General features: G+C 44.1%; 2 protein-coding genes across 5 annotated transcripts in view; one reads left to right on the forward strand and one right to left on the reverse strand.

Moving 5' to 3' along the window:
* Window positions 1-5,127, forward strand: part of kcnn4 (potassium intermediate/small conductance calcium-activated channel, subfamily N, member 4) — a 39,740-nt gene extending 34,613 nt beyond the window's left edge. For 2 of the 4 annotated variants that reach the window (XM_061238585.1, XM_061238606.1), the window contains exons 8-9: window positions 918-1,084; window positions 1,385-5,127. In XM_061238585.1, the coding sequence (XP_061094569.1) occupies window positions 918-1,084; window positions 1,385-1,388 (171 nt within the window). In that variant the 3' untranslated portion in view covers window positions 1,389-5,127. Of the gene's footprint in view, window positions 1-917; window positions 1,085-1,384 lie in introns of those variants that run through there. The other 2 variants (XM_061238594.1, XR_009708534.1) reach the window with 2 other exon arrangements.
* Window positions 4,856-17,472, reverse strand: si:dkey-79d12.4 (mucin-5AC). Its single transcript, XM_061238244.1, has 4 exons — window positions 17,452-17,472; window positions 16,386-16,500; window positions 10,850-11,017; window positions 4,856-8,786 (listed from the first exon to the last, which is right to left on the reverse strand). Exons 3-4 carry the CDS (start codon window positions 11,012-11,014, stop codon window positions 5,463-5,465), a joined length of 3,489 nt encoding a protein of 1,162 aa, XP_061094228.1. The 5' UTR covers window positions 11,015-11,017; window positions 16,386-16,500; window positions 17,452-17,472; the 3' UTR covers window positions 4,856-5,462.
* Window positions 17,473-18,288: the final 816 nt, after the last annotated feature.

Consider the following 18,288-nt stretch of genomic DNA (forward strand, 5'->3'; position numbering starts at 1 on the left):
AAGCATCGCTTAACTGAACTTTGTGTAGTTTGTGTAGATATGTTTATCAAACAGGTGACTTGTTTTTCCAAATATGACACCGCTTTTGTATTACAGTACTTGTATTACATGGCTTATGCGGAATTCCTTTGTACTTTTCTGTGGGCATTTTGCATTTAGACCACATTCCTGATTGTTCAGCTAACTACTGGATAAAACCAACTTTCTAGGGTTGAAAACGCCAGTACTAAAGGTAAAATCCTAAAACACATTTTAATTTGTACCCTGTATAGAATGACTCACTGCAACGGCAAATATATTTTAAGTAGGCTTGCTGAGTGATGCATCCTGCTATGGCATTCGTGTTCGGTGTCGTGGCACATCCTATGGTCCAGCATAACATCCTATGGTCCAGCATTAAAATCCTATGGTCCATGATGGCAGTGTTGACTGGAGCTGCCAGCCTTGTAGTACAACTATTCATAGCAACACCCGGTGATCTGGGCTTCAGGTCTGCTGGTCAATTCTCAAGACAAAAGGTGCCACTGATGCATTGGACAGTGCTTGTACACAACTGTGCATAACGTTTTCTTCTCAAATGCAGTGAGTGCACAGCTCAGCTGGTGGGCCACGGCATGGAGCACCAGAGCATGGCCTTTTAAACTGAGCATAAGTGGGACAGACTTTCAGATGCAATGGGACATGGCGGCCTGTAGCGTAGTTGTTAAGGTACATGACTATGAGACCTGCACAGCCGTTGGGACCTTGAGCAAGGCCCTTAACCCAGCATTGCATTGCTCCAGGGGGAGGATTGTCTCCTGCTTAGTCTAATCAACTGTACTTCACTCTGGATACGAACGTCTGCCAAATGCCATTAATGTAATGCGATGAATGACGAGGCAGTCTTGCTTTTCCTGAGGGATGTTCCTTTCTTTCAGATGCAAATGATCATGTGTGACCTGAGTGCCAACTGGAACAACTCGTACCGCGAGCTGGAGCAGCGCATCGCGTCCATGGAACAGAAGCTGGAGGAGCTGGGCCGCTGCTTAAACCACACCTCCGAGATGCTCGCACAGGCCGTCCATCAGCACCGCGGGTACGACAGGTGGGTGAATGTGAAGATGAAGTCAGTCCCGCATCTCGTGAGACACTCAACCTCTGAAACACAAACTCGGTTCGCTGCATTTTCGGGATGCCATTACATATGGCTTTTTGGTATACTGTCTCACCTAATCATCCTTGCCGTAAAAACCCAGACATACAGAAATGAAGACAGTGTTATTTCCTATGACCACATAATTGGTAGTAATCAGGTGTTTGAACGGGTACGGCATGCTGTATGTATATGAAAGTAGAGTACACGGTGACAATCCATTTTTCTTTCTTTCTGTTCTTTCCTCAACAGGTGACTGTTTGTCTACTAAGGCTGTCAGAGATGGATTGGAAATCAAGATCATCATAGTAATTATCAATTCATCTGACTGGAAATGGTTCATCTTTTAGGAGCAGGTTCTGCCCAAAGGCTACACCGTCTGCCTTAAAGATATAACGCAGATTACTTCCCCCCCCCCCGATGCCTGCTTTTTTAACACTGAAATCGAGGCCCATGAACTAATGCATTATAAATGCGGCATAGCTACAGAGATGAGATAACTGCTAATTTTGTGGAGATGCCCTTTGATATGGACAAAGAATGAATTTCATTTGGTTTACTAGTTATCACATCAAAAAATATGGCAGCAGTCATCTCTGTCAAGGACTTGGCTCCATCTAAAATTTCAAGTCTTAAATCACATGTACACATCTCATGGAAGCTGTTGTTGGTTACAAATTATCTGCAAGATGGCAGGATATGGGCAAAAGAAGCATTTCCCACAACAAGTGACATTGACAGATGGAAAGGAACCTTCATGGGTTCATCATTCATGACTTTCACCAAACACTTTTGTGATTAATGTGCCATTTTCATTTTTGACAATTTTTTCATCACACTGGTCCTTACAATGGAAGATATGAAAATGAGTCCCTCAAAATGTTTTGATGCGACTGGACTTTGAGGGATTGAGGCAAACTGGAACAAATTTCTAATAGTTCCCATATTGACTTTAGTTATGGTCTAGGCAAGTAATTTTCACTAATTTTCACAACAGTGTAGACCTGTAATGTAGTATACTTTTTCCAGAAGTTTCCATTGATTGTGATACAGTAGTGCATCAGAGGAACTAAATGTAAATGTCAGACTCATTTTGGAAGGCAAACCCCGACAAACTATTTTGGGCCCAGAATTTGGCCACATATTCCTGTGTGGTAGAATGGTTTAGAGATATGAATTTTGGATGTGACTGTGATTGTCACATTCTTCTTTACACCTGTGATGGTACAAAAAATAGTCACAAGGTAGCAGGGACCTCTTCGGAGATGTTGAGGACAGGAATGTCAGCAAGTACCATGACCTGACACTTCAGCACAAAACATTATGTCTGTGATTGCGAAAAGGTCAGCTGTTTGACGTTCGAAGCACCTCAAGAGAAAGACATTAGCTCAGGAGATAAGAGCAGTTGTCTGGCAGATCCCCTGAGTGTGTATGAATGAGAGGCATTAATTGTAAAGCGCTTTGGATAAAAGCACTATATAAATGCAGTCCAGACAAGTTTTTTCTTCTCAAAGAGCATCAGAAGACAGAGGATGCACTGAAACTCCCACACAGTAAAACGGGACGCCCCACGATTAAGGCATCGCTACTTACCACACGCATGCTGGTGGCTCTGTGCTGATTACCCTGGAAACTGCCCTCCCAGTAGACACTGACTCAACATTCACTGCAGTTATGTTCAGTGTGGAGCTGGTCTGTTTTGGCACAACACTAAGAACAGTGTCTTTAAGATGAGGAGAGGTATAATTTCTGTAACACTGCCCATGTGGACAGGTTGAGAGATGACAGTAGTTGCAGCAACATACAGATGTAGATCACTGTACTTTGGGCTATAAAATGGTGCCCCCTCGTGGATAAAATGACAATACACACATTTGTCATCTGTCCTAGGACAACGCATGCCTTATGGACTGGAAATGCTAGGTGCCACAAAAGGGGAAAAAAAAAAAAAATCTGACACTTAAATTAATTTAAAGCATTTGCACTCAGTACCCCCCACTGAATAAGGCAAGAAAGTAGCTAAATGTAACTAACTTTATAAAAATGTATTAAGTACTTACTGATTAGAATAGATTTTATGAATTTGAAATCACGAAATGTGGACCCATACAAGCACAATGGATGCACTAGATTAGGCAGGTGTCTCAGTTTCAAGAAGTGCAGCAGGTATGCAGCAGACAGCCTTCCCTGACAATATGATTTCCCAGGGAGAAATAAACAGTAATTGTACCAGTGCCACGTTGATTTGAGCATCCACGCCTCAAAAACAAGGCTGTGTTATATGCGGTTTCTGTTTTTCTGCTTGAGAAATAAGCAGATGAGCATGCTGTTCTTTTTTAGGACTAAAACAAACCATTTGCATCATTCTGAATGTCTACACTCCCAGGTGGATAAGAATTATTTGGAAATATTTAGTGGGAAATCTAACAAGGATTGTGCATTCAACAGGAGTGTCATACATTCACATTTCCACAAAACCAATGAGGTCATCACATGTCAAATTTCATAAATCAATTGTTATTGGCAAATGTTATTGGAATGTAGCACTCACATTCACTATTACTTAGTACATCATTAAAACAAGTGTCTTTGATGCAGGGCTGCTTCAAAACTACAGACACTGCACCATTATACTGTATGGGACACTTCTTGTACTAAATGCAACCTATTATTCTGAAAGTGTGTACCACTACTTGTGGGAGGGTAAGGCTTCCTATAACCAATGTGTGTGTTACTAGCATATTACCAGCAACTTATCTTCGTTTATTGAATATTGTACATGCATAGTGGAGGTGGGACATGTGATTGGACAGGGATGTCATTCAGACCTACCCCATTACATACCAACGGTGCGACCACTGCCCTTGCTTACGCATGCCAGTTTGTTCTGTAACAGTAGCTATAAAGAAAATACATTTGTTTTATAGTTCTCAGAAGCTATTGCAGTCAAGCATTTGTCTCAGTGCTGCTGCTTTGAAGACTGAAACCTAGTGAAAGATGCATCCCTGAACATTTCCCGAGAGCTTGGCAAGTGAACCAAATTCTATGTAGTCAGGACAAGGCCCTTCTTAGAATCACTGTTAGTTATGTGATTCAAAACACTGCTACTCTGGGCCTGTGAGAAGCTATTGATGTAATGAGGGGGTCAAATACAGTGTACTTAACCAGCACAGGGTAAAACTACAAGACCACAGAATTGCATTAGTTCTATCGCAATTGTGTGGTCCAGGGTTTTTAAATACCTGTGACGTACAATGGAATGTCTTCAGGCTTGGCTATACAAGAAAAATAGAAAAACCTATTAATTAAGCTTAGCATGTTTTACTTTTGTGTAGACCATCAGAAATGCTTAAATGTGGAATTAACATCCTATTAAGTACACTTCATGTCACATATCAGTTTGACCATGGAGCGACACTGCCCTCTTGTGGAAGCATGCACACAACAATGATTGGTTGTTAACCAAAGGACTTTTTAAAATAAAGTTCCTTAGGCATGAAATGAAACAGTTTCCAGGTTTTATTAAGATTTATTTAGCTGGCAAATCTGTGGTTTCCTGAGATAGGGACTAGAATAATAGAAATTACTAGCCTCACACTAATCAAAGATGACGACCTGTTCAAAAACTTTTACTAATATGGATAAAGTGGCCGCATGATCTTGTATCGTTCACTGGCTGGGTAATACTTTGTCCTTCAATCCATTTCGATGCAAAGCAAAATCAAAATTGCATCAGCATGATTTCTTTCATAAACTGGACTTCTAAAAAGAATGTTACTTGCTGTAGATATGCAGTGACCACTGTAAAAAATATGATGCCCTTTTTAACTGGTTCTGTTTATGTTTAACTTTTCCCTTTTCATGTCTGTTATTGTGAAAACAGGCAAAAAAAAAAAGATTACTTAAAGACGTTTACAGCATTATTTTTGCACATGTTAAAATCAATTCAGTGTAAATATGTTTTCCAAATCATTAAAGCCCACCAATTAAACAAACTGTTCTCTGAAACTCATTTTCTGCTTTGGGGCACACCACTTACCCAACCAAATCTTTACTTTAATTCAGAAATGTGTGTAAAAAATATAAAATAACCATGAAATCCATAATGCAGAACAGTATCAAGATAAAAATATTCAAATGGCATACAGGTTATTTTCTGTTTTACTAGTCATTTTGGTTTTTGGCACATCAATATTTTGATGTACAGAAAAGTAAGGTTTGTGTTTTTCTGCCAAGACATAATCAGCATAATTTTCTTTTCTATCATTTCCAAAAAAAGAGAAAAAACAATGCTAAATGGTAATTTAGGTATACATACAAACACACAGCACTATAAAGGACAGGTCTCGATCTGACTGGCAGTGTCATCAGCTGGGTAATTGCCTTGCGTTCCTTTTAAACTGGCTCCCTGCTGTTTGGGGTTTTTAAGTTTGTGCCAAAGGAAGGCGGTGGGCCTGTGAAAGATCTGGCCACAGTCACAGGAGAACGGGGCATGGCAATCCTTCCTGGACCTCTCCCTCTTCTTCCTCTTCCTCCTCCTCTTCCTCTTCCCCTCCTGGTCCTGTTTGTGCCTGGCCAGGCAGCGGGCCCCGGAGAAGGTCCGACCACAGGGGGCGCACACGAAGCGGGTGGCCTCGGCGTGCTGGACGTGATGGCGCAGGAGGTGCAGCAGGTGTAGGAAGGTCCTGCCACAGTGGCAGCGGTGCCGGCGCGAGCCACGGTGCAGGTAGCGGTGGCGCACGCCCAGCGACGGTTGCCGGGAGATGGCTCCACATTGACGGCAGAGGAAGACCCCCTTGGATCGCCAGCTCTTTTCAAGCCGTTTCCCCAGAGCCACCTCTTGGCTACGGTTGGCAAACATGCCCAAGATCTTCAGGGGTCCAGGGTTGGGGGCTGGGAAAGTAGCATTTAGGGGGGTGAGGGCAGGTATATGGAAGGATGCAGTAATGGGGGTAGAGACTGTTTTGGGGGTAGGGATTGTTTTGGGGGTCGGAGCAGCAATGGGGGTAGGGACTGTTTTGGGGGCGGGAGCAGTAATGTGGATAGGGATCGTTATAGGAGCAGTAGCAGGTGTGAGGCGGGGGGCAGAAATAGGGGCGGAGCCAGCCACAGAGGTTGGGGTAGGTGCAGTTATGGGAACAGGTGCAGGTATAAGGTCAGGTTTAGGAGCAGAGGAGGGTGTAGGGGCACGTCCAGGGGCTGGAACCAGGGAAGGGATTGAGGACAGGGTGAGATGTGAGGATTTAACAAGCGCCTGCGGTTGGATCATCATGAGGTTCGGCAACTGCATAGAAGGAGAGGCTTGACCGGCAGTCGGGGCATTAGCCTGTGTGGGAACAGACAGTCTTATAGGCCGAGTCTCGGACAGTGTATGCGTCGGAAAAGTCAGTCCTTGGGATTGGAGGACCAGGCGAGTAACTCTTCCGGCCGAACCGTTGCCGTTGAACACCACTGTGGCCATTATGGGCCTGGAACCTGACTGCACAGAGGGACTGGGACTGGGTAGCATAATACTTGGTAGCGTAAAGACCGGCCCGCTAGCAACCGGCAGAGAGGAAACCAGTGTGGGGTTCTGAATGGTGCATGGGACACCCGTTTGCGCGACCTTCAGGACCCCGCTGCCGGAGTTCAGCACTTGCCCGGGGGTGGAGACCAGGCTGCTGGCCGAAGGTACGGCGATTGTTCTCAGAGCTCCGGGTGCCGGGATGGGGGCTGCAGTGGGATTTTGGATGGCAGGGGCCGGGATGGAAGCTGGGCCTCTCCAGGACATGATGGCCGCCTTCACGGGGCAGTGGTGGCGTCTGTAGGAGACCTGCTCAGGGAACACCTCACGGCAAAGGTCGCAGGCGTACATCCGCGAGGGCCCAAAGACCGGGCGGGCTAAGGCCTTGTTGTGACCAGGGGCAGATGTGTCTGTGACATTCTGCTTCGCAGGAGCCTGAATGTTGGGCTGTGGTTTCTGCTGATGCCTAATGGTCTGGCCGAAGTTGACAGAATCACTTACGACTGGCTGTCGAGCAGGAGCTATTGCCACTTGGCTCGACTCAGCCTTGCACGGCCTCTTGATCGCAAGACACCGCCTAGTTTTCACCTTCTTGCCTCCCCGCTTGTTAGGGGTGTAGGAGGACCCGCTTGAGTTCCCGCTGCTGATCGACTCCGAGGAGGCATCGGAGGCGGTGCCTGGATCGTACTCAGAGCTGTCCCCAGGGGACATAAATCCGTCGGAATTCACCTCCTCGCCCGAGTGTTCCAGGTCATCTTCTTCGATCGGCTCACCATCCCACGGCACCTCCCCGCTGCAGGGATCCATGCCCCCCTGTTCCATTTTGCCATCCTGTTCCGAAGAGGCCAAGGAGCGAAGGAGGGGAGGGGTCAAAGGGGAGGCGTCTAGCTTGACAGCCTTCCCCACAGCAAAGTCCTCCACGTGTCTGTCCCTTCCCCCTCCCGCGACCCTCGCCTCCTTCTCCTGGTGGGCGCTCTCCGGCAGGGCCTTGGTGAGCCTGTGGGTGTGGCGCAGGGTATAGGTGCCGGCTGCCGCTCCATTGTCAGCCTTGCAGCTGTTGTTGTACGTGTGGTCCCGGGCCACTAGCTCGGGCAGGGTTGAGTCACCCAGAGGGGAGCCCTGGTCTTTTGCAGTGGAAGATGGGGATGGCGTGGATATCGCCATAGGTACAGGTACAGACATAGGAATAGGTACAGAAAAAGGACCTGGTACAGATGTAGGTATAGGCACAGACACAGGTAAAGACAGAGGTATGGACACAGGTAAAAATATAGGTACAGACATTGGTACAGATAAAGGCACAGGTGCAGGCACAGGAACGGGTCCAGACACAGGAACAGGTCTAGACACAGGAACACATTTGGGTATAGACACAGAACTGGGTCCAGTCACAGGAACAGGTCCAGGTCCAGACACAGGTACAGAATTGGGTATAGACACAGAAATGGGTCCAGACACAGAAACAGGTCTAGGCACAAGTACAGACTTTGGTGCATACACAGTTACAGGAATGGGTGCAGACACAGGTACAGATTTGGGCACAGACATGGGTGCAGACACAGGAACAGGTCTAGGCACAGCCACAGACATAGGCACAGACACAGGAACGGGTGTAGACACAGGTACAGACACGGGACGAGATACAGGCTTGGGCATGGGCTCCCCCTCAGTGTCGCTCGTCACAAGATGCACCTCTATTTCCTCCTGGGGCTCTGCGCAAGGCTCGGGCTCGGAGCCGGGCTCGGAGTGCTTCCCCAGGTGTTCGTTGAGGTCCCACTTGCTGTGGAAGAGGCGGCTGCAGGGGGCGCAGTACAGGTCCACGTTGTTGTGCACGTTGTCGAGGTGCATGCTGAGGGACACCACCCGGCGGAAGGTGACATGGCACATGTTGCAGCGGACGCAGGCCTCGTGCTTGCGGAAGTGCACCATCAGCCGCTCCAGGGAGTGGAATCGCTCGCCACACTCCCAGCACAGGCAGTCGTCCCTTGCGCTGCCCGTCCAAACGTCGCTGCCGCTCCCCTCCTCAGCTGAGTTTTGCCCTGACACGTACGGCCTGCCCGCCGCAGGGTTGGGGTTGGGATCGGGGTCATGCTCGTCCTCGCTCGAGTCCTCCAGGTAACGAAACTCTTTTCCAAATTTGCTGAGTATGCTCTGTGAGTGGTAGATGATGGAAGGAAGCAGTTTTTACTACCATTACCATTGCATTAAAAGTCTAATCGTCGCTTTGAGAGTTACATACACACATTTATTCAAGTTCAAGTCCCTTCCTTAATTTTCCTGCCAATTAGCTGCACTATGCAATGGCTTTATTCCTTGAGAAGAATGCATTGGTGCCTTGCATTTTTGTAAAATAAAAGAATGCATTACTTTTTCTAAAATGTGTACACGCTACTGTCCACACCCAAATGTGCTCCTAGAGAAGGATGTTATCAACAATAACGCTTTCAACAATGCATTTTACACACACACTTAAGACATACGTATGCTCTCTAAATGTTTATAAGTGAAGGATTCCAAAAGGTCTGCTTTTATCAAAATGGTAAGATACAGCTACACTTTAACCGAAATGTTTCAGAGAAACTAAACTTGAACTGATCATTTTGGACTGAAATACTGCATCTATTCATACTTTGAATATGTTCATCTCAGTACTGTACATACACTATATTGCCAAAAGTATTCGCTTGTCTGCCTTCACACGCATATAAACGTGAGTGACATCCCATTCTTAAACCATAGGATTTAATATGATGTCGGCCCACCCTTTGCATCTATAACAGCTTCAACTCTTCTAGGAAGGTTTAGGAGTGTGTTTATGGGAATTTTTGACCATTCTTCCAGAAGTGCATTTGTGAGGTCAGACACTGATGTTGGACGAGAAGGCCTGGCTCGCAGTCTCCGCTCAAAGTCATCCCAAAGGTGTTCTATCGGGTTGAGGTCAGGACTTTATGGCCCTTGCTTTGTGCACTGGTGCGCAGTCATGTTGGAACAGGAAGGGGCCATCTCCAAACTGTTCCCAGAAAGTTGGGAGCATGTAATTGCCCAAAATATCTTGGTATGCTGAAGCATTAAGAGTTCCTTTCACTGGAACTAAGGGGCCGAGCCCAACTCCCGAAAAGCAACCCCACACCATAATCCCCCCTCCACCAAACTTTACACTTGGCACAATGCAGTCAGACAAGTACCGTTCTCTTGGCAACCGCCAAACCCAGACTCGTCCATCAGATTGCCAGACGAAGAAGCGTGATTCGTCACTCCAGAGAACACATCTCCACTGCTCTAGAGTCCAGTGGCGGCGTGCTTTACACCACTGCATCCGACGCTTTGCATTGCGCTTGGTGATGTAAGGCTTGGATGCAGCTGCTCGGCCATGGAAACCCATTCCATGAAGCTCTGTACGCACTGTTCTTGAGCTAATCTGAAGATCACATGAAGTTTGGAGGTCTGTAGCTATCGACTCTGCAGAAAGTTGGCGACCTCTGCGCACTATGGGCCTCAGCATCCGCTGACCCCGCTCTGTGATTTTACGTGGCCTACCACTTTGAGGCTGAGTTGCTGTCGTTCCCAATCGCTTCCACTTTGTTATAGTACCACTAACAGTTGATTGTGGAATATTTAGTAGTGAGGAAATTTCACGACTGGACTTATTGCACAGGTGGCATCCTATCACGGTACCACGCTGGAATTCACTGAGCTCCTGAGAGCGACCCATTCTTTCACAAATGTTTGTAGAAGTAGTCTGCATGCCTTGGTGCTTGATTTTATACACCTGTGGCCATGGCAGTGATTGGAACACCTGAATTCAATGATTAGGATAGCTGAGTGAATACTTTTGGCAATATAGTGTATGTAAAGTTTTAATTCCAGTGTCATATTTTGACTATCAATCAACATCAAAGGAAATATCATGCAGGACATTAAACTCTATATATCTAATGTCACAGAGCATTTGGAAGTGAAATACAAGATGACAAAATGCCAAAAAGCCAGGGAGGGTCAGGTTATCTGAACTAATGTATGAAAATATAGGCAGCTTGGCATCAAGTTACAACTTTTGTATGAATAATTCAGTACCAAGGCAGATTTTTAGGAATGTTATTTTTGTGGACATTGAATATATCTGCATGCTGGTTTTTGTTCCAACCAATTTCTTAAAAAAATTTTTGTTTGGTGTTACAGTATGACTAGCATGATGGAACTTTTCAGCTACTCACGACTGAAGGTAGTGAGGTCAGGCTGTCCATGGCTGCGGTCAGGCCGTCTGAATCTGCTCCACCCTCATCCTGTGTCACCACCTCCTCAGAAACCATGTCCATTGGCAGCACCATCTCCATGGACACTGCAGTCTCAGACTCATCGAATGTCTCCATGTCCCCCATGTTCTTGTAGCAAAAAAACAACAAAAAACAACACATATGGCATATGTAAGGCGACCAGTTTGCTTCCATCACAGGAACCCACGTGGATTTCAGCCTGTATCACAGCTGCTAACCTCCAGGGCTTCTTGTACAGTTGAGCAAGAAAACATGAGCACATCCTTTGTGGAAGTGAAATGATTGACCTGAGGATCCACCTCTCCCCATCTGCCATGCATCTGCCACATCTGCCTACATCCCCGTCTTTTCTCGCCTCTTTTTCTAGCCTCTCCCGATGGGTGGAGCGAGGAGTAGGAGAATTGCAGGGAAAGGAGATAGGAGGTGAAAAATAAGCAAATTGAATGAGCTAAAGCTGTGAACTAATGCAACAGTATCTGCCTGGTAAGCGGCACTCATGATGGATTTAGTTAAATTTTGCACAACCTTTTTTTTTTTGCTATTTAACAGTAAATCACACATAGATGATAATACAGCTTATTAAAAAATAAGCAAACATCCACACATCAGTCAAGAAGGGAGAAGGTAGTCCTGAGCAGTGGCTGGATTCCATTGAAAACATAAGAGATGCATGTTTAAGTGCAAATATTCCACTGGAAAGTAAATAATGGCAGATTAATTGCTCTTTTTTTAAAAGCATTCAATTAAGAGGAGGGCAACTCCATTAGCTAGGCAGCTTTGACAGAAGTATGTGCCGAAGACTGCTGCCTCGCAGAAAATCCAAAGTTAAGAATTTAACAGCAAGTTTTATGCTGAAAGCACAAAGATATCCTTAACCGCTTAAGTAGCACCGGCTCGATGTAATTTCTTCCCTTTTGCATTGTGAAATTTTTTATCAAACTAGTCACAGGAGATACCATTTGAAAACTAACGGTTCTACCTTTTTAAACTCTTTTACCAAGCTGTTGCTTTAGCGACAATGGCTTCTTTCTTTTGTAACAGGTGGGGAGGAAAAACAAGTGTGGGGATCCTCCTCGCCTTCTATGTGTTTTGGAACGCCGGTCTCGGTAAAGTTGGTATCCTTATCAAGGCAAGGGTCCAACAAACCAAATCCATAGGAGCTATTAATTCCAAAAATGTGCTAACTTGGAGAAAATATAAATTCCTTACGTAAGAGCACCGTCACACTTCAGTTGAGGTTATTTGGATGAAATATTTCACTTCTGTGTGTAGGTCTTTTTTTAAAGTTTTAACTTTACTGTTAGTGTTTCCTAAGTATGGGGCAGAACTTCTAAGGGCAAACATGTCCAGTGACATCACGTTCGGCTTCAAACTCCAGCCTGTGTTTCCCAGAAGGTAACGGGCGCTCAAACTCCACCCTTGAACGCAGACTGGTTAATGGGCGGGCACCCATTCAGGCGATCACATGATCACCATGGTAACATTAGTATGCAAATATCGCGTAACCCAACTTGGCTAGCCTGAGCAATATAGGAGAAAGCTCTGACTTCTGATGAGAAGTGAGATGTTAACTAACTTACCTCATGCTCTCGTTTCCCTGGACTGCTTTCGGATTCACCAGATGACGATCGCTTCCACCCACTTGTCCATGGGAAGACCGAAGGTACCGCACATTCAAGGAGGACATTCTTCGGTTTAGTTCCCAGTAATTCGGCACAGAAGTCTCTTTGGACGTCCTCTGACTTGAAGTGTTTCGAACAAACACGAACTTTGTCATAATTATTTTTTGGCATGTTTACTGGATAAATCGGGTTGTTAATTGCCGTCAGCCACTGGATGCACCTCGCCTCATCTTTGGGCAAACGGTATCCTGACTTAATGTCACACCCAAGAACGGCGCACGATGGCATTTTGGGCAGACATGCAAGAATTTTCTGTAAAGTAGAATTTGTGGCATCTCCACTTAAACAGTTAGCTCCTGGGCGTGCTCGCAGCAGTGGCGTGTACGCCCCCCAATAGACCAGTGGGTCTGCTCCTTTTCATACAGCCGGGCCACCTCCCGGGGAGAAGCGATGACAGCAGCGAGGGGGGATCATATCTATAAATGGAGGGGGAAAACATTTGCCGGCAGGTGGAGACAGCAACATGAACATGGCGAAACCATGCTTATTATATTATATCATTATTATATAACAATTCTTATAATATATAGTATTATATAATTATATATTGTTTATTATGACAATATAATAACCATGCTTATTACATATAATATTTGTATACAGTTGGCGAAACTGTCAGAGCAGAGAAGATGCATCATATATGCCGCTTTCGCCGACTAAATCGAGTGGGGCATCGCCCGGCTCAGACTGATTTTAAATGGTGTGCAGACTCCGCCCACCCGGGTCAGTGCAGGTGTACGCCGGCGTGCAAGTGGAGCGAGCCCAGTCTCTAGCTGTGTCTCAAACCGCGTATTTCCGTGCACAAGAGTGCACACAGTGAGCACGCATCCATCTTGGAGTGCGAGTCCAAATCTGGAATTGCGAGCACGGATAAAAAGCACGGTTTTGCGCATTCCGTTTGTTCAATATTTAAAGCGCACATCGTTGCGTGCTCCAATGGCTCAGACTGGAAAGGAATCCCAGAATTAATTTCGAGAAGAACTGTCAACAGAAGAAATTTGTCTCAATGGCAGATGACAGCAGTGAGATCACAGACTTAAGTCCCTCTACATTATAAATTGAAACAGTTTATATTTTTTATGTTAACCTTTTGACAATTTTTAAAATATGTAGCACGTCATTTAGTGTTTTAATACTGAGCTATCGAAATAATCTAGCTAACTTTAGATGTCACTGTTACGAACGTCAGCTGTTAACAATATTGCAAAGCAATTTGCTGTAGCTAATTGAGCTAGAAAGCTAATCCAACATAGCTAGCTCTAGGTGTAATATTGATATTCGTAATCTTAATTACAAATGTATTCCTGTGTGCTGTAAAGAACTTGCTAGCTAGCTGGCAGGATCGCTAAAACAGCTAGTGCGCATATATCTTGTCCGTAAAACAGCCGTAATATTCCCTGCTGAAAAATCCAGCTATGATTACAAACTTGTGGGAAAGGCGGTACATGATGAGAATCTTCTATGCCATCGGCATTTGCTAGATAGTTACATCAGAGGTTGTAGGTAACAGGTCAGATGTCGTCACAAAGTCTATCGCACCAATGAACTACTGTTGCTTTCGTGCTCCAACTGCAAACTCCCGAACGCTGACTGGAGCATGGACTCGGGAGCATGGTAGTGCGGAGAACGGAAGTTTGAGGTTTGAGACACAGCTTCTGCGTTCAAGGGTGGAGTTTGAGCTCCCGTTTCAAGCTTCAAGCTAAACACGTCCAGTGACGTTAGCAGTTTTTTGCCCTTAGCAGTTTTGCCCCATATTTACGAAACCGCTACACTGGCGGTGATTTTAAAAAGGCCTACACAAAGAATGTAAGCATTTAATCCAAATAATCTCAACTCAAACATGACAGTGCTTCTTTAGCATTTCTCTGTAATTATCATTGTTGCCCGTTTCGCTGTTGCATACTTGCACACAAGTACTTGCACATAGTAATGTTATTATCTACGTTTTGTAAAGGATCCAAAAGTCCACCTACAATCTTCTCTGACCTGGCCAAGCAGTCTCTTAGTATAGCCAATGCCCCCCTCTATGCACAAGCAACTACAGCATGATATCTGATCAGTGGACAGCCGGCCAGTGGTATGCTATTACAGTAATGTCTAGCAAATTAAACGATGTTTCAAACAGTGTAGTTTGTTAGGCCTGCATAAAACAACACTAATGTTTTTTGCCTGCGTAAACAAACTATTTCAGTATGCATGCGGATTATGAGTGAGATTTCATGATGAAAAAGTTTGATGTTTTACAACAAGAAATGTGATTAGCGATGTCTAAGGAGGAAATCATTACATTACATTATTGGCATTTGGCAGATGCTCTTATCCAGAGCGATGTACAGTTGATTAGGCTAAGTAGGAGACAATCCTCCCCTGGAGCAATGCAGGGTTAAGGGCCTTGCTCAAGGGCCCAACGGCTGTGCGGATCTTATTGTGGCTACACCAGGATAAGAACCACTGACCTTGCGTGTCCCAGTCATTTACCTTAACCACTATCACCAGTCTAAGTAAAACGTTCTGAGAATGAAAACAGCTTTGACTCAACAGCAGAGGGCATGTTCAGTGTATATGAAATACTGCTTGAAATCTGTTACCAATTGACATCAGTTGCCTTAAATCTTCTCTTATCATATGAAACACATGTTCAATAGGATTCAGATCGGGTGAATGACTTGGCCAGTCAATTCCAGTTTATGGCTTACATCAATTTTTCCAACACCAATTTTAATGTTTGTAATTACGTCTTCTGTGGACAGACGTCACTGACACAGCCACACCTGCCCCCTGAAGTGTTTTTCTGATCTCTCAGTGTTTGGGGGGTTTTCTTCATAATCATGAGAATTCTTCAGTCATCAACTGGAGAGGTATTCCTCCGTCTACCAGACCCTTTGCAATTACTGAGCTCACCAGGGCTCTATTTTTTCTAATAGCCGTTTAAAACTGTTGATTTTGTTAAGTCTAAGGTTTGGCCTATCTGACTGTTTAATTTATTTATTTATCATCCTTATAATAGCTTCATTGGAACAACTCAGGTCCTCATATTGACAAACAACAATTACAAACTCCAAAGCCTAGAATCAAGACTAGATACTGAAAGTTCACATACCTGCACTAAGGAACCAATGAACACATCTGATAAATCAGAAACACCTCTGTAAATCCATTTGTCCCATACCTTATGGCAGGGATTTCAAACTCCAGTCCTGGAGGGCCGCAGTGTCTGCTGGTATTTGTGGTTTCCTTTCAATCAGCAGCTAATTAAGGCCTTGAGAATAAGGTGTGTGGACTCTTTAGCCAGTGAAAGGCTTAGAAATGTATCAGAAACACACAAAAAACCAGCAGTCACAAACTAGTCACATGGACCTAGTTTCTGGTGGGGACGGGGGAATTATCCTCAACTTTGTCATGTTGTATTGAGCAGTACTGTTAGTGTGCCCTCAAATAGAAAATGTCACCTCCCCAAAAATTTTAAAAGAGATCTATGTCTTTGGATTACATTGAATGATGCGTTACAAAAAGGAGAGTGATAGACTATTCAGGGTGATACTTTCTTGAAGTTAGCTCTCAATATTTTTTGTCACGGGGTACACTAATGCCCTCCCTTCTGAATTATATCAAGAAAGGTATGTTAGAATGAGTGGAGGGGTATGATTAATAAACTTAGCTGAAATGTTGAGGGAGATCGGAGGATGGGTTATAATATCAGTTGTTTCAACTGTGTAGCACTACTTTTTCACAAACTGCAGTACTGTTTGCAAACCGACGGCCGCAGCTTGGAAACTACTGCAACAGTCACTCACTCGTGTGTTGGTGCCGAATCGCTTGATCACATATTTCAGTTTTCCCTCAAGACCGGGGACGACTCTCCTCAGACTCCAGCCCCCAAGTCTGTCTGCTGGACACACCGAAGTTTTACTGGGGGGAAAGAAAACACATACTGCATGAAATTAAATCCCCTCAGCTATTTCAGTGGTTGTCTGGAATTGGCCTCTAATTTCTTTGTCAATAAAGTGCATTGTGGCTCAGCTGAGAACGTAAGCATTAAGACGAATCTTATGAAAGAACAGAATATTTCATAATTTCATAGCAATTATTAAAGCAGGATACAAACCACAAATGATAAACAGAAAGCGAAAGCATTCCCTGTGGTCTTTGCTGTATTGTAATAAGTATTTGTATAGTCAATCGATAATACAGCCTAGCTCATAGAAAACGATGAAATGTGCTCTCGGACAACTGATGATTAGCAAGTTTGCTGATTAATAACTTAAATCGCACGCTGCGCCCTGGTGAACCAAGACGTTCAGTGCTGTTACAAACACATTTACCTTGCAATATAATACAGAAGAGCAAACGTTTTTCGAACAGATTGTATTATTGGCTATAGCTATGGCACATATATGTATTTGTTATGCACGGTTCTCCCTCAACTTGGTTGGCAACGCATGGCACAACCGAGCTAGGTAGCTAGTTAAAACTCCCTTCCGGATTTTGTGTACCTCACAAACTAGTCTGGCGAAGGGGACTCGTTGCTAAAAGTGAAACGAATAGGAATGCAGTTTAGCGGTAGGCATGATAATATGACGAGATAATCTTCTAAAAGACACAACACCAAGAAGTGTACAGGCTAGCTTAATCGCACTAAAACGCTAGCTACAGACAGTTCAGTGTAACGCAAGCAGGAACCTAAGTAATGCAGCAAGCCTGTTTGCTAGGTCGCGAGCTACATGTCTTTAGTTCAAATACGACGAAATTAACTATATCACCGTAGTTACATCTAAACTAGATACACAAGTAGACCACGTGCCGCCGTTACTCATAAAACATAATTATATGTTTTTAAAGCCGTGTTGTTTTCTGTCGTACATTGACGTAAGACGGCGTTGTGCAGCGTGTAGCAATTACTGAATTGCATTGGTCTGATAACTTAGCGACGTGTTGTAAATGTTTAACAAAACCGGTTGCCCTATGATTAAACAACCTAATGGGCACATGTAATAAAATATTCTAATAAAGAAATTACCTTGCTTATTTTTATAAATAAGCCGCAAAGATGTAATTTTTGTATTTTCTCGTGCTGTTATCTCCTCCTTTTCCTGTCCAATAGGAAGGGGTGGGATCAATTTGAAGCATACATTTCCCAGCATTCCACAGGAACGTCACAATTTTCTTTGCTTTTGTTGGACTGCAACACCCAGGATTCCTTCAAATCTTTTGTTGCCCCAGGTGCCTTTCTTCATATTCAAAATAAATAAATAAATAAATAAATAGGATTGTGTGTTTAAACATTTGCATTTCATGTAGTTATTTCTGAAGTGTGTTGTCACCATGATTAAAATATGTAAATAGTTATTGGAAAGCATGTGATCAACTGCCATTTTGCTAAAGTGCTTACCAAATGTGGAAGCCATTTGCAAAGTTATTTACTTTCACAGTAATAAGGTCAGTATTAGTTTATCCAAATGGTTTAAATACGTATTTTCATAATTCAATATTGCAGGCAGGCAGAATGGTAAGACACATATATTGTGTTTAAATATATACATAACCTACACTCATAAATAGATGTATCACCTGAAAAACGTGGCCATCAAATTCATGATTTGAGACTACTACAGGCCTGAAAGCTCATAGCAATCAAATTAAATCTAGAGGAAAAACAACAGATTAAATGAAACACGTTTAAAAACTTGAATTTTGCCA

This window comes from Conger conger, chromosome 1, assembly GCF_963514075.1.
Source record: "Conger conger chromosome 1, fConCon1.1, whole genome shotgun sequence".
NCBI classification, from domain to species: Eukaryota; Metazoa; Chordata; class Actinopteri; order Anguilliformes; family Congridae; genus Conger; species Conger conger.

Bases quoted from the DNA above. Each gene is read 5' to 3' on its own strand.
- si:dkey-79d12.4 (XM_061238244.1), bottom strand. From the start codon at position 11,014: ATGGGGGACATGGAGACATTCGATGAGTCTGAGACTGCAGTGTCCATG. The intron at 8,787-10,849 runs GTGAGTAGCTGA...TACCACTCACAG, and splicing joins TGACCTCACTACCTTCAGTC to AGCATACTCAGCAAATTTGG.